We start from the raw sequence: 23349 nt of genomic DNA, 5'->3' as shown, positions 1-23349 counted from the left end.
TTTCCTGCGGAAAACCCGCCCGGCGCCGAGCGGGGCCGGGCCGAGGCCCGGGCCGAGGCCCCATCCGAGCGGGGCGCGGTGCCCGCAGGTGCAAGATGCCTGTTGGCATCGTAGCTGGATGCAGTTTCTAGTCTGGAAAGTCCTTAAAGATGTTTCGCAGCTCCTGGAAGGCAGATCCTGGAACGACAGTCCATCTAATACGGTCTTTTTCCCTAAACTGCAGCCACCAGGGACTGGCAGTAGCAGGGTAGTGTCCCGGTAAGACGCTGGAGGCGCTGGTAGGACCTTAGAGCGGCTGTTCTTGTGTAATGGGGCCAATTATAATATTTTGGGTTTGATTTTTTTTTTTTTTTTTTTTTTTGGCTTTCAACAGAAAGTGTCATTTTAGCTAAAATGTCTGTTTTCCATAAAGGAGAACATCAGTCCTTGATTAAATAATTGCATGGCTCGAAAATAAGCTCTTTAGGTTTGGAAACGTCGCTTTGGTGTCTCCCAGGAGCTGCGAACTGACTGCCCCGCGGTGAAGTCGTGCCCTTCTGCAGACCCCTGCTGCCCTCCGAACGCTGCAGCCAAAGATTCCTCTGGCATAAAACAGAGGAAGAGCTGGTGCCCGATGGAAGGTGCGATCTGGCGGCGGCCGATCTGTTACGAGGCTGCCAGCTGAAGAACTTCAGCATTCAAACTCCAGAAACGGGTTACAAGTCACCCTAGGAATTAAACCAGCAAATATTTGGGGCCGTCTGAGGGGTAAATAGCAGGTCTGATGGCAGGTTTATGCGTGATCAGTCCATAATTTGTGTGCTTTCTGCCTGTGCCCCAAGGAAAGGGAATCCAGCCCCTTGCAGGCACCCAGGGATCTGCTCTGCCTGAAGGAATGAGATCTCAGGCCTGTGGTGAGGTGCCAAATGTGCCGATTTTGAAGCACTGAGTTTTGAAGTGTAAGTGTGCTGAAGCTTTCCCCCTTCCCAGAGCTCTTTGTGAGCCAAAGCCCGTTCTTCTATGCACACGCTGGAGCCCAGTGGGGAAGCGCGAGTCTGGGCTGGGTGACTGGGACTTGCGCTGCCCCACTGGGTGCCAGCAGACTAACCATTACTGGATGCTGAGGATACTTAGGTCAAAACCCACCTGTCTGGCCTAGCCTGTGTGCTAGCTCCGTGAATTCGACCTTGGGCCCTTGTTCTGAATTGCTGTCCTGTCCCGTCCCCGCACCCGTGGCTGGTATGTTAGACGGGAGCGTACAGGATATGGGGAAGCAGTAAAAGCCACTTCTGTGAGGACAAGGGGCAGAGGTGTTAGCAGCTCGTCATGGATCTTTATTCGAGCTCTGACTGAGCTAAGCTTTTGCAAACTGCAGGACCTTACCGTGTGTATAACAAAAGCAAAAGAAGAACAACAAAAAGCAACTGAGTTTTACTTGACAGAGCAATTAAAAGAAAAAAAAATCTGCTTCATTATGCTTGTAGCTATTTGTTCCCGCAGTAATCTCAGCTCTATTTTTTTGTACCCAGAATCTGTTTTCTCTTATTTAGAGAGAAAATATTCAAGTTTTGGGGAAGCAATTTAGCATTTAGATGTGTGCTTCACTGTCAGATCTGTATCTTAGATTCTTTGAGGACAACCAAATGCCAGAACAGTGCTTGTACTTCTAAAATGGAGAACTGCTTGAGAATCAGAGGGTGAACCATTTAGCTTTTAAAGAGCCGAATGAAAATTAAAGTCCTTGTAAGTTAGGAAGGGAGGTACCAAAGAGGTTTTGAGGAAAAATAAAAATTTAAATAGTCAAAGTTTTTTACATAACAGGAAAAATTGCTTCTGTCTGAGGAACATTTAAGTGTTTGCAGGAAACTGTATTGTCACACATCAGCATAGTGGGTATACTACCAAGAAAACAATTGTTTGGGCTCACTTAACTTATTTGAATCTTTTCTTTTTCTCTTCAGTCTTTCATCACAGTTTGTTTCCTATGTTCTGCAGGTCATAGGCAACATGCAGGAGTGGAACGTGTTAGCTTCATAAAGAAAAGAAAGTTCTGCTGTTGCTTTCCAGTGAGTGGTCTGAACTGCTAGGCTGAGTTATGACTAGCTCATCTGTCAGTGCCTGTACTCTATGTAGAGAGGGTAAATATTTGGAGGCAATGCTTATAGACATATAAAATTGTCTAGTTTTCCCCAAGCCACGTGATAATATTTGTTTGCAGAAACAGACGTCGGTCAGCTCCAGGGCTGAGGGTTCAGATTCACAATCAAGTTACTTAAGAAATTCCCTTGCAGCAGCTGAGCCACAGAAACGGTCTTTGTGTACACTCTTATCCCCTAGCAAAAGTGAGATAATGCAGCTTAGCTTAGTCTAAAATGACAGAGGGCTATGCTGAATTATCTTCACATTGCCCTGGGCTAACAGCTCAGATGCTGGTTTTGCAGTTGTCCAAGACCTGAACTCAGAAATTCAAACAAGGCTGGAATACAGGCTTGACCTTCGGAAAGCCTAGCTACAAAGAACACCTCTCTCTATATATCTCTGCATATATACACAAAAGGTTTAAGTTTTATCCATCTGTCTGTCTGTCTTGTGTTATGTGGAACTCTGGCTGCTTCTGACTCTCTTATGTTGACTCTACTCTTCTAGTCTCTTCCTAGTCCCAGAGTTGCTGTGTTGTTTCTGAGTCATGCTGTGGTAGCTGCTGAAAACTCCTGATATTGGTGAGGATCCCATAGGTACTGTGCAAACATGGACTAAAGACTGACTTGTCTTACAGAACGCTATGAATATATTACAACCAGTCGAATTGCTGCCTGTGAGGAACCAAGGTTCCTGAAGGGGCTTGGTGTATTCTGTCTACAGAGTGGTCCACGGTTCAATGGAAGGACTACTAGCCTTGAGTAATAGCTGGGCTTCTTGCCAAAGTAAATGCTAGGGTTTGCTGTGACTTCAGATTTGCTGATTAAGCTTAATTTCCAATTGAAAGGTAATTTGAAAACACTATAAAGACATGTTCTTTGCAGGCTTCTAGCAGATTAACTGGGGGAGAGGGGGTGTTATGAAGTGCATCCAACTTTTACAATCAGCAGTATTGCATGATGAATGTCACCATAACCTAGAGAGAAGTAAGATAATGAAATGGATTAATTTCCTACGACAAGTAAGTGCTACCATGGCCTGGAGAGGGCTCAGAGCCAGCTGGTAAAAGTTAAAGTAAAAAGTGGGGGGTCTTAGATCATCAGCTACAGTAAAACAACTACAAAGAACATGAAATGCAGATGTATAATTTGCTAGTATGTCAAGTCCTGGATCATCATGGATTTTTGATTATCAGTCCAGTGTTGAACCTGTTTCTGTTTGTATTTTTATTGCCTTCAAAGAGGGTATCGTCAAACACTAAGTACTGGGGGCCAAGAGAAAACAGAAGCAGAACTGTATTAAAAAAGACCCTAAGATTCTAGTTTTAATCTGATAACCCTGTTGTGGGCAGTGATCTCTATAGGATATGGGAAACAAAACGGTGTTGCCCAAGGAATGCATCTAACTAATTGTTGTTGGCCTGTTCTGTACAGTTAAATAAACAACATGTCATGTACTACTTTCGTTCCCATATACAGCCAAATAGATAACATCTTTTACAACTGCAATTATGTAACATCCCAGTGCAATGATACAGAATAAAAATACTGCTTGTGGTGCAGCTTTTAGATGATCTAATTTGAAGCTTACTGATATATAGAGAAATTGTAACATATTTTTCCTCTTCAGCCTTTTTCCTCCTGAAATGGATTGCAGTTGATTGCCTTTGTGGCCAGTTCCTGGAATTCCTCATTTTCACCTCTAATTTCCTTCTGGAAATAAACTCATTCTGTCACCAGTCAAAAATATTTTCTCTAACCTTTTTTTCCTAGTAAATTCAGCATGGATGATTGGGGTCAAATTGGCAAAAGCATCGTTGTTTATACCCAATCCAGCAAAAGCAGCATCTGTGAAAAGTTCTCCATATTATTTACTCAAAGTACATGGCCCTGCATTCTGAAGTCTGATGACAAGGTAATTTTCTGCCTGTTGCTTTAGGCTTTTTGCTGAGAATAAGAGCAAAAAGACAATCAGAAGACTGGTGGGGTTTTTTGTCTGACATTTCAGAAGAATGCACTGATTTGTGACTCTGGAATAATTGCAGTTGACAGTATTATAGGGTCCGTGTTCACGCTGTCTTCTTCTTTGTTGGCTACTCAACTGGTTTCCATTTGGGATTTCCATGCAGGGAGCAGCACATTTCACTCAACAGCTGCCATGCCAGCAGATATTGCGTTTCTGTCTTTATGCTCTTGATGATAAAGGAGAAGGAGTTAAAAATGGGTAAATGAGCAGAAAAGGTAAAAGCTGAATTGACAATCCTGTCCTTGTTTTCTCATTCCAATAGATGGCACCAGTTCTCTTTCTAGATCATCATCTGCTGAACAGGTCAGGAGCTCCAGAATACCGTAAGTGTTTAAAAACACAGGCATCTCTGCCCTTTTCTTTTACTCTCCCTGAGTGTGAAATTTGGACCAAGAAGGCAGCAGACTAAGAAAATGTCTGAAGCTCTTGGAATGCGACACTGCTGCCACATACAGTCATGTCAGGAGAACATGGGCAGATCAACAAGCAAATGTGACCAAGGGCTGGGAGGGGGCAGAAAGCTTTACTTTTACCTAAGAATGGTCAAAAGTAAAAGTGGAACTATTTTAGAAACTTACTGACAAGGAATCAGACAGCTATGGAGAGGAGAGAAAAAAATCACAGGAGTTCCAGGCCAGATGGAGATGTTTGGGACAGAAAAGGAGGGATGACGATCAATGTCCAGGCAAGAGTGGCGGTTTGTCAAGTGCAGTATACTCCCCTTGGCTGGAGTGAGTCCTTAATGCTTCAGCGTATGGGGAGATCTGCAGTGCTTTAAAGCTGTAGCCAGAAATCAAGCCAGAGTGGGGCTGAGGCAGCCTCCCTGCGGAAACACTGGGGCAAAGTGGAAAGAAAAAAATCTCTAGCAAATAATACTGTCTTCTTCATCCTGAAGTACACCCTTGTCCAGCATCAGAAAAGAGCAGTCTGTGGTTCTGTACCACCATACAGGCCACAGGGAGAGAAGACCCAGGCTCCCATCATGCATTTTAACATATGGATAATGGAAACATATCTTTCTGACTGGCAAAAAGATGGTAAAACGCACGATATTTGGGTGGAAGCATAATATATGCTTGACATCATTTTAGAAGGCTTACCTCTCAACTAAAGCCTGGCGCCAAAGTGATTTTGGCACCCAGTTCTTCATGAATTTTAGTAGGAGCTAGTCACTTAAATGCTTTTTAAAATCCCCTATTGATATTTTTATACCTAAATGCCTCATTTTGTTTTTACCTCAAATGTGTATGATGTTTGGTTCAAGGGTCTCTGTGATTCCACAAACTACTTGCCTACCAACTGTGAAAATATCACTTCTGATGAGTTGTACGTGCACTCATCTCTATTCCTCTCTTTCACACAATCTGCTATCACAGTGAACTATGCTGTACTGGCACATTTGATAGGATGATGCAAAGACCATGTCTGATGCTACAGACTGCTAAGAGAACAATTACAATGACATGGACGTAGCAGCAATACAGAGTTTCCAAAGAGAGACCCCAGGTCACACCCATGGTCTCCCTTAAGGTTTTTCTTGGGGCATCTGCTGGCTCTAGAAGCCGTGAACACTCAGCAGTACTTCTCAAAGCTGTGTACCAGAGTGGGTTCATATCCTTGTCCTGCATTTATACTCTGAGATACTCTGGCTGCTACTGAATGCAAATTAATCTAGCAAATACACATCACAAATTGCAATATTTCTCTGATCACTTAGGGGACCTCCTTTTGCTGCAGGCTTGGCGTATCTCTGTGATGACTGTAGGAACACAGCGGTGTACCTGAAACCTGCAAAGAGTCTTGAAATGCTGAGTTTTCATCTGTATTCATCTTTTCTACTGGGAAATCGCTTGAATTTCAGGTATAAGCTGTCACTGTCATGCCATGCAAGTCACCATTTTCTCTCGGTGTGCGTGTGAAGTTACTTTTGTTTTCTGGCATTTTGTAGACTATCCATGATGCAGTAATCTTACTGGGCCTTGACACAGAGGGAAGGCATGTGAACTGTTAAACTGCAAAGCATATGGGGCAAAACCCTCTTGAGGCTCCCATCTTCAAAGAGGGGTTGTAGTGGCTATCACAATACATATAATAAAAAGGTCTTAAGTGCTGCAAATCACTTCATGAGCCAGCTAGAGCTCAGACTATGGCTGAAATATCAGAAATACCTGAGGTTCTACTTTCATATAGTTTTAAGCCTGCTTAAGACAGCACTGCCATTGAAAGAAGTACTAGTAGAGGCATGTAGACGGGCAGATGAGAGTGAACCAGATCAGAGATTTAAATCCAGATCCATTTTTACCCAGGTCAGTACCCCCACACGCTGACTCACCGCATACTCACACAAACTTTTGTAGATGAGCGTGAAGAAGTGGCTTTGGGCAGAGAGAAAGAAGGGCTGATTCACGCTAGTTTATGCCGACGTAAACTCTGCGTGAAGCTTCAGCCTGGGTGTTTGAGAACCTTGAATCCCAATGCAGTAAATCAATTTTAGAGGCAGAAGGACCCAGTGGGATCAAATGCTTATCATCACTTGGATTTAGATGTGCATCTGTCCTGTAGACCACGCTGGGGTACCCAGGGTCTCAGTGATGGCCCTGGCAGCTCAGCTTATTTACCCTGCCTTGTGGAAGCAGCCTGGGTGTCTCTGCCCCACACAGTGGCCACACGTACAGCACTGTCCTTCTGCAAACCATGCCGAAAATCCACAACCTGTCACTGTGCTGTCGCTGAGAGAGCAGAGAGCACTGGGAAGAGTTTGTTTTGCAAGAAAGAAAAGAAAAGGAGAATTTTTCCAGAGGCTGTTCGAGTGGTAAACACAGAGGTTTGAAATTTTCGCAACCTCTTTTTCAGACAGCTGAGGGCGCTCAGCACTTCTCCAAAGAGGTGGGTGTTTTCCTGGTTTGAGCCCTAAGACACACTGCTAAAATATACCGATGCCCGAATCAAAGTTAATGTCATTAGTGAGCAAAGCCTGGCCGGGGACTTAATCTCTAACATTGCCAAAAAGCGCAGTGAAGAAATAAAAGGCCTGTAGCTAGTTAAGTAGCTGCTTATGTGCTTCGATATGGGCATGCATTTAATGCCTAAGTTTTAACAGCACCTTAAAAGAACTCTTTGATCACAGATTTCCTCTTGCGAAGCAGCAGAGTTTTATTTTTTTATTACAGTTTCAAATCTCCCCATGAAACTTGCACCAGAGAAAGATGTTAAGCTATTATATCTGGATATTTGTATTCTGACCATCATCTTGCACTTTTCTCCCACCGTTGTGTTGTCTTTCTCTTTGAGATCTGCTTCTCGACATGAGGCAGCCTTGGCCACAATCACCAGCTATATTTATCCCGAATTTCCAAGAAAAAAGTACCTCTTCTGTGGCAGGTTCTGTGTTTAGTGGGCACGTCTGTCCAGTTCTGGAAAGAAACACACTGAATTCATTTCACACAGACCATATTACATTATTGTTTTTAGTTTTTTTAATACGAATGAATTGTTTCTCATTTAGCTTCCCTGAATTTCTATAGCTTATTCAGGCTTCTTAAAATCTTTATTTGACTTTTTTTTCTTCTCCACTAGGAAATCTTTAATTCATTAGTGCTTGTGAAGCTCCTTAGAACGTGAAAAAATGTTTCTGAGTTAACTGTTATTATTACTAGTGGCGGTATGAAAAAAAATCAAGTGCACTTTTCTGAAATATATTCATTACATGCTCTAATATAAGTGAAATAATTACTGCTACTAAAGGCTTGCTTAGCTGGATACCTCATCTCCTCAAGAAGAAAAATTTGTCTGATACAGTGGCAATGTTTTCTATACCTTTTTCATCTCTAAAGGGACATCTTGGCTTAGAAAATTAAGCATTTTTATGTCCATCTCTGCCAGGTGCCATGTCTTTCATCCATGGAGACTTTGATTTTGGTTTTCATGCACTGGTAATTAAGTTAAAACACCTATTCTCTTATTTATAATTCTAGCTGACAGTGGGGACCTAGTTGTCTAGAATATGAGGTAAAGGCATTTCCACCCCCTGTCCCCCTGGCCTTTCTGCTTCCCTTGATATTCTCTTTCCAGCCGGGGCCAGACGCAGGAGCCGGCCTGCGCTTCCAAAGGCGCAGCGCTCACGGAGAGCGAGGGGACGGTGCCGCAGGCAGCCGCTGCTGTATGTCCGTGCTGCTTTCAAAAGCAAGAGCCGGGCGAGGAGAGCAAAGCCGATGAGTGAGCAGACTTTATATTCGGGTTTACAAGTAAATCGATTATTGTCATAGCTGCAATAAACTGATTACAGACAGGAGAGCTAGCTGATGTTATAGAAAACCTGCTATTAAAAATGGTGTTTCTGGACTTGCTGAGGACACAGAAAAAAACTATTAAAAGCTCTTATTAACCCACAGGTTGCAATGTCAAAGCTAATGCCTGCTTTATACATGTTTTTTCTTTTTCTCCTTTCTTCACTTTCTTGTTCCCCTGCCTTCCTGTCCAAAGAAATGCTGTTTTCATTGGTTAGGTTGCTGGAGGATGTTCTGTACAGGAGATAGACAGGTCATTTCTATTTGTTAAGCACCTCTGAGGTGAGCAGAGTTATACAGGACAGAAGTGACCCTGGCAGCTTCTTTACAGTCGTTCCTATGGTGCTCACTATTTCCCTTGCAGCTGTTCTCAAAATTTCAAACTCTCTTCTTCCCGCTGGGCGCCTGATCCTTCTGCTGCAGCATACAGCTGGCTCCCACGGGCAGGAGTGAAGGGGATGAGGGAGAGGTGGGACCTACCCTTAGCTCTGTGCAGTGCAGAGGGAGAAAAGCTAGGTTTGTGTCTGATAGCATTACATCACAAGTCCTGTCTACTAAAAATGGTTGTTTATGCAAGAGCCACAAGAAGGGAAGAGAATTTAATGATTTGTAGGAAATATCGCTTGCTGAGCATTTGGATAGTCACTTGAGATATTGTTAGTATATTTTTATCTTATGAATTAATTAATATTTAAGATGTTAGAGATAGGGCCCAAATGACAGACTTCCTATTCAGGTCTTATTACTTTGGTTTGACCTATTCTTCCTCAACAAAATCTATATCAAGCCCAGGTTCAAACATCACTAAGATCTGGCACCAGTCACAACAGGGTTTTGACCTGAGGGATTGCTTTTCCTTGCGGTTTTCCTATACTGCAGCACACTAGGATCTAGGCTCTCCCCGGTATCCTATACTGACCTATAGATGGCCAGTTCAGACTTCTGCAAAGACTTCTCTTTGCCCCAGAAAGCTTCCCTCTGAAAAGCTCCCCTCTGTTTATAGGCTGTGGTCTAGGCGGGTATTTAGCACAAAACCTCTTAAAAAGCCCCAGTAGCTCCTACCCTAGCTGGACACCAGGAATTTTGGCAGCAGTAGTATGTCCCAGAGCAGAGAGAGGCCGTACAGATGGGTGCTGTGGTGTCCTGGAGGGTTTTTGTGTAGAAAGCGTGAACTATAAGTAGACTTCTTAAGAGCCATTTTCTCCGCTTTATTCTTTGAAAACAAGGGGTCACTTAGGATTTCAGGGCTGCTTAGGCTTTAGCCAATAAAGTACACTTTGGAATTGAGGGGAGAAGATTGCTTTTGAAAGTGAGAGCTGGGCTAATAAATCATTTTGGTTTTGTAACTGGTTTTCATTCTAAGTGCTTCAGTGCAATATCCAAGTACCAAACCTCAAAGAGCTTCCTCGATTACAGCCAGCTCACATAAAGATATCGTTTGCTCAGAGCCATTACCCCAGAACACCCCATCCTTAAACCCAGGAAGTGGAGAAGAATATGTTGAGTGAAAGCAACTAGAGGAAATTGAAGAGGAGAAAATAACTTCTGTGAGAATGGTTTTTCACAGATTAATGTAATTCATGGGCCACTTAGGCTACAGAGGACTGAACTGCTCTGGAAGCAGACACTGCTTTCACCTTGTTCCTTTGCCTGCCTCTTCCATTTTTCAGCAGTTGTTCACTAACCTCAGGGAGGCAAAGTCAGTAGTGTTCCCACATTAATAATTGAGCAAAGCAGGCAGTCAGCTGGGTAAACTCGATCTCATTTGAAATCAGAGCAGTCACTTCCTAGCTTGAGCTAAATGTATCAGAGAACTAGGTGCAGACAGAGGTGGAAAATGGAATAAAAACACCAAAATCAAAAAAGCCAAACAACCTGCTCCCTCTGTGCTTGTGCTGTCACGGGTGTCAGCAGAACAGTGGCAGAAGATTGCTCTCCTGAATCATTTGTTAGAGGGATGCACCCTGGCAGAGCAGTCTGAAAGCATCGTTAGGCTGTAGGACTCCCCAGGGGTCCAAGTGCTATATCAAGGTTTCATCCTATCGCTGAAATGATGCACTGGTAATATAAAGTACATGAAGAAAAAAACCCAGCCAAATAATATTTTTATGTCGAGGAGTAAAAAAAAAAAGAAGACAATAAACACCTTTGACGAATGTTAGATGCGCTGCTGGAGGCATTTCTGGAAGGCACTGGGATACCCTAGCGATGCGGGGAGTGTGAGAACGGGGCTAGGATATAGTGCTCCATGGCATCCCCTCACTGAAATGCTGCCATCTCTGGAAAGGACTGAAAAAACCTTCTAAGACCCCTGGTAAAATCACACAGTTGTTAAGGAAAAGGGTTTCTTAGTCATAGGCAGCGTTTGGGAAGAGGGCACATCATATTGTCATACCTGTGGCGTTCGCAGTTTACACACAGAGGTTCCTCTCATGGTGTCTGCTCTGAAAGAGCTCGGTTTGGGATTTTCTAGAAGAAACTCACTTGTACATGCTGAGAACAGAGGGCTTCTCTGAGGTTTGTTTAGTTGTTTTAGTGGGGGAGATTGTCTATCAATGCAGTTACCAGTAAAGGCATAAACTGAGATGTCTGGGTATAGCAGGCAAAGAAATCCAATGGGAATTAATGGCAAGATGTCAGCAATCTGTAAGATACGTGATAAAATTGCTGCAGAGCCAATGGACACAAAGTGCAATGTAAAGATTTCCTTTTTTTCCTGGGATCTCTGGGGATCCTTCTGCAGAGCATCCAGGAAAAACTCTGTGAATCTTAAGTAGCGTGAGAAGGCAGACAGCTTGATTTAAGGGTGTTCAAATATCGCTAAAGGATGGGAGCATCCATCAGGACAGTGTCCTGGGAAGATGCTAGCACTAAGCATTTCAGGGCTCTTGGGTGTCATGTTCAGGGCAAGTCATGCAACGCACTGAAGCAGTTACTCTATAGAGAATTACATGCTGTTTCTAGAAGGAATAAGAATCAGGAAAAACTCCTATATTGGACCGTGCAGGAATCCCACTAATGTATACCAAAGCCTCCTTTAAAGGGAAAACATTGGCTGCGGTTGTGCACCCCGTTTGTAATGCTGGATGATGCCTGTAAGGGTGACTTTCAGGGAAGCCCGGCCAATGCAGTTTTTCCACAGAAGGGAGTTTTCAGCCTCTCTCCTAAAGAGCAGAGCAAGATTGAAGCCTTTCATTTCCACTGCTTACAATTCGTTTTATTATTATTATTTTTAATGGCCTGCAGCATAACAAGAACCACAGCATGAACAGATCATGATTTTCAGTTGCAGACAAAACCAAAACTTCTTTAGACAGGGTCCATCTGCATTTCCTGATCTGGGCCCATCTTTCCCTACTGGTTTTCTGTGCAGCAGCTGGCAGTGGGTGTGCATGCAGAAGTCTGGCAGAGCCAGGAGAGACACAGGAGGTGATTAACTCACCTTCAAGCAGCACAGGATTAGTGACCTGGAGTTTCTGTACAGAGAGTTTAGCTAATTGGGCAGCCAACTTGCCATTGGGACTGGGTTTTTCGAAATACTTTTTTGCATTGAGAAGTAGTTTGTCAAATATGCCTTTAAATATGACAGCAAGGGAGCTGCTGCAGAAAGCACTACTGGCTTCATCAACTCTGCCCAACATGCTGGAGAGCCAACATGACGCTGGCAGAGTCCACCACAATGGAAGAGAAGCTCCAATAATGAAGTCCAATAATTGAAGGACTATCTCTGAGAGACAGGAGAAGAAAGGAAGAACAGAGGCTTGTCTGCCCTTGATAATCCACTCAGATGTGTGCAGGCTGGAGGTGTATGGCCAGAGGGGAATATAAGGCCACACAACATGATCCAGCTAATAAAGGTTAGAGGAAAAGAATTCCTACCTGAGCAGGGTGAGTCTTCTCAGGGAATTTCCCTGGACTTCTTTTCAAAGCTCTGTCTCCTCCATCATTCCTCCATCATGACCTCTGAGGCATTTGTTTGCTTTGGTTTTTCTTTGATTTTCCTTCTCTCTCTCTCTCTCTCTCTCTCTCACACACACTTTTTTTTTTTTTTTTTTTTGGTCTTTCAGGTCTTGTCTGTTTTGTTTCTGAAAGAATGACATCCTGGCCCCTAACATTTCTGCAGGCAACACACACATTCCATAAAGCTCTGTGTTACCAAGGAGAGAGAGAGAAAAAAAAAGTTCCTCATAATTACAGATGATTTGATCATTCCAACATTTCCACCTCTTCTCAGAAGCTTTATTATCATAATTAATTTTCTGGCATCTATTCACAGCTCTAGGCATTTTCTCAAGCTTTTAAACATACAGTAATTCTGAAAGCTTCACTGCTGTATTTCTTTTCCTCAATTTACTAGTTATAAATTATTTGCTAGTAGTCTTTCCTGTGGCAAAGCAGATAAGGTATATTCCTCTAGTCTCCACTGTAATATCTTGATGTCCCAGAATCTCTGCTTGACCACACTGCTGTGATAAAAGGTAATGGCAATATCCTCAGTTTGCAAATGGGAATCTGGGATATCCTGAGACTAAGGCTCATATTTTTGAACATTTGGCCTTCAGTGATTTGCTGAAGGTGTCACAGGAAGCCAGTGATAGAAACGGGAATCACACACTGGTATCCCAAGACCATGTTCACTCTTGGGGCAGCTCGATTCTATTATCTTCCAATACATTTGTTTTGCCTTTTGTAAAATGTGCTGTGATTTCCAGTCCACTCACCACTTTCTCAAATACCTATAAGGAAAGATGAACCCAGAAGGATTTTAAGAACCAAGGATCCTCAGACAGGAATTGTCTTCTGTATGTCTGATGGGAAAAGATCTCTTGCTTAAGAGAAATCTAAACTCTGATCTGAACTGTGGAGTGTGAACCATACCTATGTATGATAACACTTTTCTTGAATTTCAGAGAAAGAGAGATGATCTGAAATAATGTTGGGTTTTAACAGGTAACTCAGCTAGTTTGGCTAACATTGCCAAACAGAACCTGAGTCAGAAGTCAGGCTTCAGTCTATGCAGATCTTGGCCAAACATTATCAGTTTGGCTTTCAGCACAACTAGAGCACCACTGAAACACAAATCTAGCTAGATGGGTAAACCATGTTGTATGCAACCATGTATCCCCAGGGTTCTGATGTGGGCAGCTTTCCCTGATGTCAGAGCAGGGTCCTCCAGCTCAGTGTCACAAATCCTGAGGTGTTTTAGTGTGAGGAAGTGGTGAGCAATGTGGCTGGCTCTCCAGGTCCATCACAGTGTGCTCCCAAGATGGCCGTGGGAGAGGAGTAGTCACTGTGCCCATTGCTCCTATAGGGAGCAGCTTGCCAGACTTTAGTGGCGTCCCCCAGGACTCAGAGAAGACAGAGTGCCTCCTCAGCAAATTTGCGGATGATATCAAGCTGGGAGGAGTGGCTGACACACCTGAGGGCTGTGCTACCATTCAGAGAGACCTGGACAGGCTGGAGAGCTGGTCGGAGAGGAACCTCCTGAGGTTCAACAAGGGCAAGTGCAGGGTCCTGCACCTAGGGAAAAATAACCCTAGGCACTAGTACAAGGTGGGGGCTGACCTGCTGGAGAGCAGCTCTGCAGACAGGGAGCTGGGAGTGCTGGTGGATGACAAATTGACCATGAGCCAGCAATGTGCCCTTGTAGTCAAGAAAGCCAATGGTCTCTTGGGGTGCATTAGGAAGAGTGTTGCCAGCAGGTGGAGGGAGGTGATCCTGCCCCTCTACTCAGCCCTGGGGAGGCCTCATCCCGAGTACTGCATCCAGTTCTGGGCTCCCAGGGACAAGAGAGACATGGATCTACTGGAGAGAGTCCAGCGGAGGGCTACGAAGATCATCAGAGGGCTGGAGCACCTGCCCTGTGAGGAACGGCTGCGAGAGCTGGGCCTGTTCAGCCTGGGGAAGAGAAGCCTGAGGGGGGATCTCATCAATGTGTACAAGTACCTGAAGGGAGGGAGTCAAGGGGACAAACTCTTTTCAGTTGCCCCGTGTGACAGGACAAGAGGCAATGGGCAGAAATTGAAGCACAGGAAGTTCTGGCTAACCATGATGGGGAATTTCTTCCCTGTGAGAGTGACGGAGCACTTGCACAGGTTGCCCAGAGAGGTTGTGGAGTCTCCTTCTCTGTAGATCTTCAAGGCCCGTCTGGATGCAACCCTGTCTAACGTGCTCTAGGTGACCCTGCTGAGCAGGGAGGCTGGACTAGATGTTCTCCAGAGGTCCCTGCCAACCTTACTGACTCTATGATTCTATGACACTGTGACTAGTAATACACTACACAATTCTAAATATTTTGACTTCAGTTACTGCAAATATAGCTTTATATATGAAGCGGGTCAGAACTTAAGACAAAAGCATTTGCCTTGAATTAATTGAGCTAGGTCTATGTCAGTCTGTGCCTCTGTCATCAAGTGTGTTACCAGCAAACTTCACCTGTGCAGCATGAAGTCTGATAAAGCTCTAATGGCACAAGAAACGTGCACCGTTTGGGACCATACTCACAAAAGTACTTTCCTTCCTCTACAAGAGAATGAAATAAAACTGCTTTTCCCCAGCAGCAGCTCCCTCCCTGGCACAGGAGGCTGTGGCTCCCTGGGGCACGATGATGGCAGCGCCGCGTTGGCCCCAGCACCAGCGAGCTCACCCTCCCACCCAGCCTCTGCACACGAGAGCAAAAGAAATCCGGCCCCTTCTTGCCAAAGTGCTTTGGGATGAAAGTGCCTGAATTGAGGAGAAGAGAGATATTCTGCACAACAGTGTTTCTTTGTTGCAAATAAAGGAGCCAAATTTAATGCAGGATACAAAGCTGACCTTGGGGTGAAAGACATAACTGAGTCTCTTCAGAGGCTGCCCTCCCACCCCCAAGCCAAGCTGAGCAAATCTTTGATGCATTTACATTCAAAAGTGAGTGAGAGCAAAAGCACCCTCACAAATTGTTCCATCTAGAGAATAAAACAGCTGAAGCAGCAAAGGGTGGTTAATGGGGGTTTCACAGCAGATACTGGTATAGGACAACTTCTCCATTACAGTTTCTTTCCTGATTTACAAATAAGACTTTTATCCACACAATAATAGTCATAGAAGAACGAATGAAGCTTAAAGCTGAGAGAAAGAAAGCAGATTGTGGAGGCTGTTCACAGCAACTTCTTTTTTTTTTATCCAATTAAAAAAAGAGAAGTTAACACCTGTGCCTGCTTTGCTATGCCATTTTTCAAGTTTGCAGTTGTTCTCAGGGGAATCAAAGTGACAGATTTATGTAAAGTTGCAGTTTGGGTCTTTTTCTTGCCCTGGAGCAAGGCTTTTATCCAAAGTTCTTCTTCCCACCCTTCATAGGGGGAAGGTGAGGAGGAGGAATGCATCACACTAAAAAAGGCAAAGAAAAGGCACTTTCACAGCTGTTCTAGCAGGTGGGATAAATTTAATCAGAGCTGGAGATTAACATACATCTCTGTGAAAGAGAGGTTCTTCCTTCCCCTATGGTTATGTTATCACCTATGCAGCAGACAAGGCTCTGAGCTGAATTTCAGCAGAAAATTTACAGTAGGAGGATGGATGGGCTACAAGTGGCTTTGTACTGTCTGATTCCTTGTATCTTCTGTGATGGGGTGGCTACCCAGGCAATTTCTTTGGACTGTCTACATTGCAAAAGCTCCTGCTAGTTGAGTTTTTGGGGGTTTTTTTATGGCATTGGACAACCATTTCCCGGAAAAATGAGCTGTAAAGCTCTTAGTTCTTTCCATCCTTCTACCTGGGGTTGATAATAGCAGAGATCTTTCCTGGTATCTCAGCAAGTGCTGAGAAAAATACGCACCCACACAAGCTTACTCCTAGTTATGTCTGTTAATTATAGCAAATCTTTAGTAGCACAATAATGTCTAGTGTTTCCCAAGCGTCCTGCTTTAGCTTGGAGTGGTGAACCCTGAGAGGTAGTTTAGAGTTGTAGAGAGCAGTTATTGTTTGCTTTCACTGCTCAGCATGCTAATATCATTAATTCTCTATCCTTAAATCATTAAATCCTGCTTTGGAGGTAGAATTATTAATATCTAAATAGACTTTTCTATGATGCTTATCTGCACATTATCTGAGTGCCTTAAAAATGTGGATGGATGTATAACCACAATCCCTTAATGCAGTGAGGGGATGGTACCAATATCACCTACCAGGCTTGCCCTTGTGGTTCCCAGATCTCATCCTTCCAGTCCATCTCCTTGTCCATCTCCACCTTTCAGCCAGGTATGAAGGCCTTGTGCTGACTCTAGGAACAAAATCTTCAACATGAGCAGAACAAGACATTGCTCTTTAGCCTTACCTGGTGAAAATAAAAGACTCTTGAAATACTTTCTTCAGAAATCTCCTGGAAAAAAAAGCAAGAAAAATGTGATGTTTAAGCCCAAAGTGTCAGTGTGGGCACTTCAGGAGCAGCTGAAACAAGGAAGAGCCAGGCAGCTTTGCTAACGGGAAATACAATCCAGTGAATCATTTGCTCACACTGCTGCTGGCCTCTGCAGCCCTTGCTGGCTCTCATGCTAACAATACCCGCCTTAGACAAGTGTCATCAAGTCCTCAGGTCATGGATAGAGCAAAGCTGCCTTGGGCTTGACGTAAGGCTTTGTGCCAGCCTGCTTTATGCGCGTAAAGGCACTGATCAAGTGTACAGCAGCATGGGAATCAATCTTGTCTGTTGAACTGCCAATTGTGTGGATGTGTTTTGGTCAGCCACGACTGCTTCAGAAGTAGAGGGGTTTCCTGCTTGGCCATGCTGATGATCTGCAAGAGCACCTCATTGCAGGGAAGTCAGGCATGGGTAGGCGCAGGACCAGGACAGCAAAGTTTCCCACCAGCAGCACAACCCTCACAATCGGCATCCAGGCAAATCCCTGATTCGCGGTAGTGATTTTGTGCTCTTACTTTGTCCACTCAGCTCTTAGGGGAAGAAATTCCTTGAGCTCTGAGTTGGGCAGACAGTTTTGCTCAGCAAAAGGGCTAACTGCCTGCTGAACGAGGACATGTTCCTCCCATGGGGGAGCAAGCTCTGGGACAGTTTCACAGCTGTCACCATGCACTTGTGTCAACTTACAGAGCTAAGCACCATTTTTTTAGCCGTGGTTGAGGACAATTTCCAAACTCTGAATAAACCTCCCACATAATGGCAGGGGGGAACGTGCTTCTGTGCCAACTGCTCCGCAAACACTCTGTCTTTGTGAAGGACGAGGGAGCCTATGTTGAAAAGCAGGCCTGAAGAGCAAGGCACAGGAAAAGACAGCGCTGATGAAGCAGGGGCCTTGGGTCGTTTTGTGAGGTTTATCTTGATGGTTTGATGCTTTCTGTCACCCAAAAGATTGTGATGAAGTGGCAGGCATTTAGCAAAGAGGAATAAAAAAGATGAGGAGGTGTTTGACTATGAGAAATGACTTGGCTAAATAGCAATGAAGGAAGAGTGTCTGCACATGCATGTGGGTGTTTTTATGAAACATGAGGCATGTCACAAATATGTAAGCACTCACAGTAGCACTTAAGGAGAGAAACTCATTATCAGAGTGATTCTGGTGGATGGGGAACAAGCAGTTCATGGCGAGCGGGCAGGTTTCTCGTGTGTGTGGATGGACGGTGGTTTGCTTGGCTAATGCACAACGGGAAGGCTGTGAGACCTCGTGGTAAGGGGGAGAGCTCATAGACCTAGCCCAGAGCCTAAACTGATGGGCAAAGAGGGAGAGCATGGTGTGCAAGCCAAGTCCAGCTTTTAGTAAGTATGAGAGACCGTGAAAACTGGCTGGTGTGAGACTGCCAGGGGAAATGTGTTTTTACAGAAGGGTTCCTATGGGGAAACGTGGTGTTTCTAAAGGTGTTTTAATTTGGACACCTGAAATCAATGGCCACCTAAAAAATAATTTAAGCATCTAGTTCTCCTTTCCTTTTTCCCTTTTGATACCTATTTCAGTAGTTTCCTTCCACTATAAAAAGTTCAATAATGCCTCAAGTTAAATTCCACACTTCTTGATTCCTTCATTTGCTTCTTTTTTACCTTAAATTTTCCTTTGACAACCACTTCCTTTGCTGCCCCTTCTCTCCCACCCTGAGTCTTTTCCTGCCCTTCTTCCCAATTCACTGCCTTTTCCCCTCTGTCTCTGGTTTTCTCCTTGGCTCTTCATCTCTTTGTCTGCTTCAGGCCTCCTGTTGCTTCCTATTTCCCTAATCTGGGACTTTACCCGAGCTGCCGGATATCTCCACAGTAATCTGTGCTTTGCCCCCTTTTCCTCACAGGTTTCCCTCTCCAGATGTACAAACACGTCTGCACACAATATATGCCTACCTCCGGAGCCATGAGGTTGGGACCAAACCCATGGAGAGAACTTGAGCTCCAGTAGGATTCATTCCCCAAATCTGGGGCTCCTTGGTTTCCAAAGACCAACAAGGACAACAGGCAGTAGTGTCCCTTAGCACACTCCTGGAAAAAAAGTCAGATACTTCATAGATTAGTACAGTTTGTGAAGAGAAATGTGCTGCAGATGAAGCACATGTTGTCTTACAATGGAAAATATTTAAGTAAAAATTGCATAAAGGTGTTTTGCAAGAGGACTGTCATATACCATGAGACAAGTTCACTGGAAAGAACAGCTGTAATGAGAAACAAATCACACTGACCTTTTCTATAGGGCTTGAAAGCAGGTTTCTTTGGAGTTGAGGAGATTCATTTGCCCTCCAGCAGTGGAAGAATTAAGATGTTATGTTTAACACAAACAAGAGAGGTTTAATCCCAAATCCTGATGTGAGAGCACTCTGTGTTCTCTCAAAAGTTCAGTAATTCCATAAGCAAGATGGACAGTTGGGTTATTTTAGTCTCGACGAAAGCAGGGGAGGAACATAAGGGACATCAAAAAGAATTAACTCATCGAAGTAAGAAGCCAGTTGTGAAAACTGAGCACAGCGTGAGTTCAATTGCATTAACTATATGTTGTGCCAAGATTGCTCATTATAGATGCTTCTTTTCACTTTTAGTTTTATCCAGGCAAAGTGCAAGAGGAAAAAGAAGAAAAAAGGCTGGTCTGCGTGGCCCATCCCAAGTCAGAGTGACACAAGCTCCAGGACACACTGCCCACTCCTGTTCAGTCTGTGTTAACATTACTCATAATTCACATTAGTATGGGTCCTAATGAGGTTCTCTGAGGTCAGATTTTTTTTTAAGAATTCTGCGGGCTGAAAAGCTGTATAGCAAGAGATTTTTGTCTCCAGAGACCTGCCTTTGTTGTATTTACATGCTATGCCTACGGCCTACAGCGACAGAGCCAGTTTGAGGACAGGAACACCTTGTCCCTTTTGAAAGGCAATCCCTCCTTCCAGCCCAGATTTGTCCCACTGTTGCTCTGCTGGGAACCATGGAGAAGTCAGCCCTGGAAATCTAGTGCCATTTAAGAGTCTTAAATCCAATTTGGAAGCAGATAGTATCAAAAGTGTTACTTCTAGCTGTGATTCAAAAAATGAAACAGATTCAGCTCTTTGAAAATAGAGGAGGGATGGGATAGGAATCCTTAAAACTTGTGCTTATAAAGAAAAGGCAAAATATTTTACATCTCCACTGCTTCTTCTATTTCCATACTTGAGATTGAAGTCCTACTATATCGCTCCTGCATTAGGATTCAGGTACAAGATGACTTTCTTCATCAGTTCCAAGCTGATCCTGCAGCTGAAGCGAGCTAGGACAAATGATGGAGTATGGAAGGGATGATTGCTCTCAGCAGAAGGACCACAGCTCTAGGAATCCTTCCCCAAACCAAGTCTAGGACCAAAGAGCAAACTGTACTTTCTCAATCCCATCTTTCCATAGGAGTGACCAAAACAAATTGCTCTGTACTTGTGCAGTGTTTGCTAGTGGAATAAACATGATTCTTGGATGAAGAATCAGAATACCAAACCGAAGTGGTGTGCTCCCTCTACTTGCAGGTAACCTCTACCTCTCTTTATGGAGAGCAGTTTCTGTAATAAATTGTGACCATTTCTGGTCTTTGAATGAGAAAAAGGTGTTGAAAATCCAGGGCAAGCAAGCTACAGTATTGATGGACAGTCTGCCACCAAGTGAAAGATACTACATGTATTTAAGAGAATTTATCTAAGAACTGACTTGGATTAATGGATTATAAATACCTAAATTGGGGGAAGATTTCTAATAAAAGGCTTCTTTCACCTACCAGACAAAAGCACAATATAATCCCATGGCTGGAAGCTGAAGCTGGGCAAGTCCTGAATGGAAAAATGCACAAACTTTCAGCATCGGAACAACTCACCAAGGGATGAACTTGCTTCTCTACCACCTGAGGTTTTATAGTGAAGGTTGAATGTTTTTCTTCAGCTCTTGCTTCACCTCAGTCGAATGTTACGAGCTTGATGCATGAGTTCCTGCGTAATATTGTCTAGGCAATGTGGTCACATTAGATATTCCTGATAGTCCCTCTGCCTTTAAAACCTCTGACTCGCGAGGGTCAGGCCAGGGTTTACGCCAGGGGTGGGGGAATTAGACATCTTTATTCTTTCCTTCTCAGCTGTGGGAATGATATGTTTAGATATTTTTCCCATCGCCAGTTGTGTCAGTAGTATGTATTATGCAGATGTGCGTCTGCTGGGAGCTATGCTCAGACAGCACTTTTCACATTGATTTATGAACAGATTCCTAGCACAGCGACTTCTATTTTCTGCTGACTTAGGCTGGGATCAGCTGCGCTTTGTTGTTATTTTTATTCTTGGACCTGTAGTTGTGGCTCACAAACCAGGTGCTGCAGAAACTGAGACGAAAGAGGCCCTAGCCACAGTGCTATTGTGTAAGAGTGCAGCATGAAGAAAGTGGTGGATGTAGGTAGCAAAGGGAGCCTAAGGAAGAGATGGATATTCAACATGATAGGTAGTGATGGGCTAGAAAAACAGTGCAGAAAACAGTGCATGCAAGAACAAAACCAGGTGGATAGTGACGGACCAAGACTGTGGCTGCCCAAGGTAAGGTGCTGCAGGACTCAAGACATAAGAAGACAGAGGCTTGAACAGTATCATTTATGAGTGGTAGAAAAGGCCACATCTGGGAAAAGCTATATGGAAAGTGTCTACAAACCCTTGCGAATGGAGAGAAAAGTCCAAGTTGAGGATGGCATCCAGATTGTAAGCCCAGTTTGTAGGTAAGAGGAGGTGACACAGCCAGTGATTAAGGGAAAGAGAAAGGTCTGCTGGCATGAGAATAGCCAGCCATCCCCAGGCATCAGAGTGCCAGGCTGACATTGGAGCCCCCTTGGGTAGGGGGAGACAGCTGTGGAGGACAGAGGTCCATCTCTGAGTGGGACCACATTTACAGTGATGGGATCCATCAGGGATCGAAGGCAGGGGGAGATGAGAGTGAGATCTTGTGGGACCTGCACACAGTGTGGGCAGGATGGGGAGAATGGGCAGTGCATCCAAGGGGCCAAAGGGGCCAAGGAAAGGTAGAAAGATTTTAAAAAGTGTGTAGGCAAAATTCTTCCTACCTGTTCTTTAATCCTCTACTCACTTTTCCATTCAATTTTTAAGCAGTGTAAAGAATTGCTTTGTCCTGTGGATGCATAAAGCAGATTTTTGCAGAACTCTTGGAGGTAGAAGTGTATTCCAGCTGATCCCCAATGATAGATCTTATTTATCCATGGTCATAATAACTATCCAAAAGGAAGAAAGAACCTGAAGAACTAAAAGGAAGATTTGGCTAGAGAGTATATATATGTATTTTTTTTGATGGGAATCACCCATCCCATCCCAGCCATTGGTGGAAAAATACTTAAATATGATGGAACAGATTTCAAAACGTATGAGAAGAATGACTCAAATTAGAGAAGCATAGAAATAAGAAGGTAATGAAAACATCTCTTCCTGTTGGACACTAAGATAGCCAAATATTCGTCTTCGTAGATTGCCCAGTTTAAAGAGGGGTGGGCAGAGGGGGAAGAAATCTGGCTTTGATATTTTGTACCCCAGACTACAAAGGAATCACTACGGACATATAAATAAAAGACAGCTGGGTTGAGGTTTCAGATCACCTACACCCATCAGAAGGCAGCCAGACTCGCAGCACTGTGCTCTTTTGTTCGATACCTTGACTAACACTCAACTTCGTTGATACTTGAAAGGCAGAGAGACAGAGCAGAACTATGCTATATTAAAAGGCTTAAATCACCTGCATCACCATAGAAACAGCGAAGAAAATGACAAAGCCCAGAGTTTTCTTCACCTTTGGTTTAAATATCTGTAAAGTTGTATGAAAGAGAAGGAAGAGATTCTGCCGGGAAAACCACAATTCTGTCTCAAAGACTATGATACTATCGAAGAGGAGGAATGAATGAATGACTATGGCACATGCACGAGCGGCTGCAAGTGCAGCTGGGGCAGTAACTGGCTCTGTTGATGCTCCTCTGATTAGCTAGTTTTGGCTACAGCACTTGTCAGAACCATGCTGAGTTCACAGGGGAAAAAAAATTCCCCTGCACTGAGGAACATCTCGCATGAGACTTTGGATCCTTGTGGAGAAACAGCAAAAACGGACTTCAAGATGCACTCTCCAGGAAGGGTTTCTAAATCCTTATGTCATATCACTAAATCCTTGCTATCCAGAGCTGGAAGAGAAAGGACTCCTGAAAGGATTCAGAGGTTCTTCCTTCCTTTCACTACCTCAGATGCCAAGGAGGAAAGAGAAGAAAATTGGCAGTGCTTCTGTTGAGAAAAAATTAAGAGCAGAATTCCATTAATCGCTGTGATCTCAGTGAGGAGGATTATAATTCGTTATTAAAATACTGATCTAAAAGTGATCTTACACACTCAAGAAAAACAACAAATAGCCCAAGGGACTGATGTGGATGTGATGGGAATGAAAGGTTACACACTGGAGGGTGTCAGGAGAGCTTCCTGACAGTGCGAG

General features: G+C 44.0%; 1 protein-coding gene and 1 long non-coding RNA gene across 18 annotated transcripts; one reads left to right on the top strand and one right to left on the bottom strand.

Annotated features, from left to right (window-relative positions):
- The first annotated feature begins 19 nt into the window (after positions 1-19).
- On the top strand, positions 20-8531 carry LOC134143140 (uncharacterized). Of its 17 annotated transcripts, none has more exons than XM_062580930.1 (8): positions 20-258; positions 822-938; positions 1975-2045; positions 2626-2714; positions 3891-4032; positions 4406-4466; positions 5881-6004; positions 8215-8531. In XM_062580930.1, exons 5-8 carry the CDS (start codon positions 3901-3903, stop codon positions 8360-8362), a joined length of 465 nt encoding a protein of 154 aa, XP_062436914.1. In that variant the 5' UTR covers positions 20-258; positions 822-938; positions 1975-2045; positions 2626-2714; positions 3891-3900; the 3' UTR covers positions 8363-8531. The 17 variants fall into 17 exon arrangements, 14 of the variants coding, with proteins under 14 accessions (XP_062436914.1, XP_062436904.1, XP_062436931.1 ...); XM_062580920.1 differs by lacking the exon at positions 822-938 and adding an exon at positions 497-620; XM_062580947.1 differs by lacking the exon at positions 822-938 and adding an exon at positions 497-747.
- Positions 8532-15213: 6682 nt separating this feature from the next.
- LOC134143205 (uncharacterized) lies at positions 15214-18823 on the bottom strand. Its single transcript, XR_009959062.1, has 3 exons — positions 18742-18823; positions 16592-16740; positions 15214-15794 (listed from the first exon to the last, which is right to left on the bottom strand). It is a non-coding gene; the product is annotated as an uncharacterized LOC134143205 (long non-coding RNA).
- Between the last annotated feature and the right edge of the window lie 4526 nt (positions 18824-23349).

This window comes from Rhea pennata, chromosome 1 (assembly GCF_028389875.1).
Source record: "Rhea pennata isolate bPtePen1 chromosome 1, bPtePen1.pri, whole genome shotgun sequence".
In the NCBI taxonomy this organism is placed as follows: Eukaryota; Metazoa; Chordata; class Aves; order Rheiformes; family Rheidae; genus Rhea; species Rhea pennata.
The sequence above is the reverse complement of the archived record's forward strand: the minus strand, read 5'-3'. Positions and strand labels throughout refer to the sequence as shown.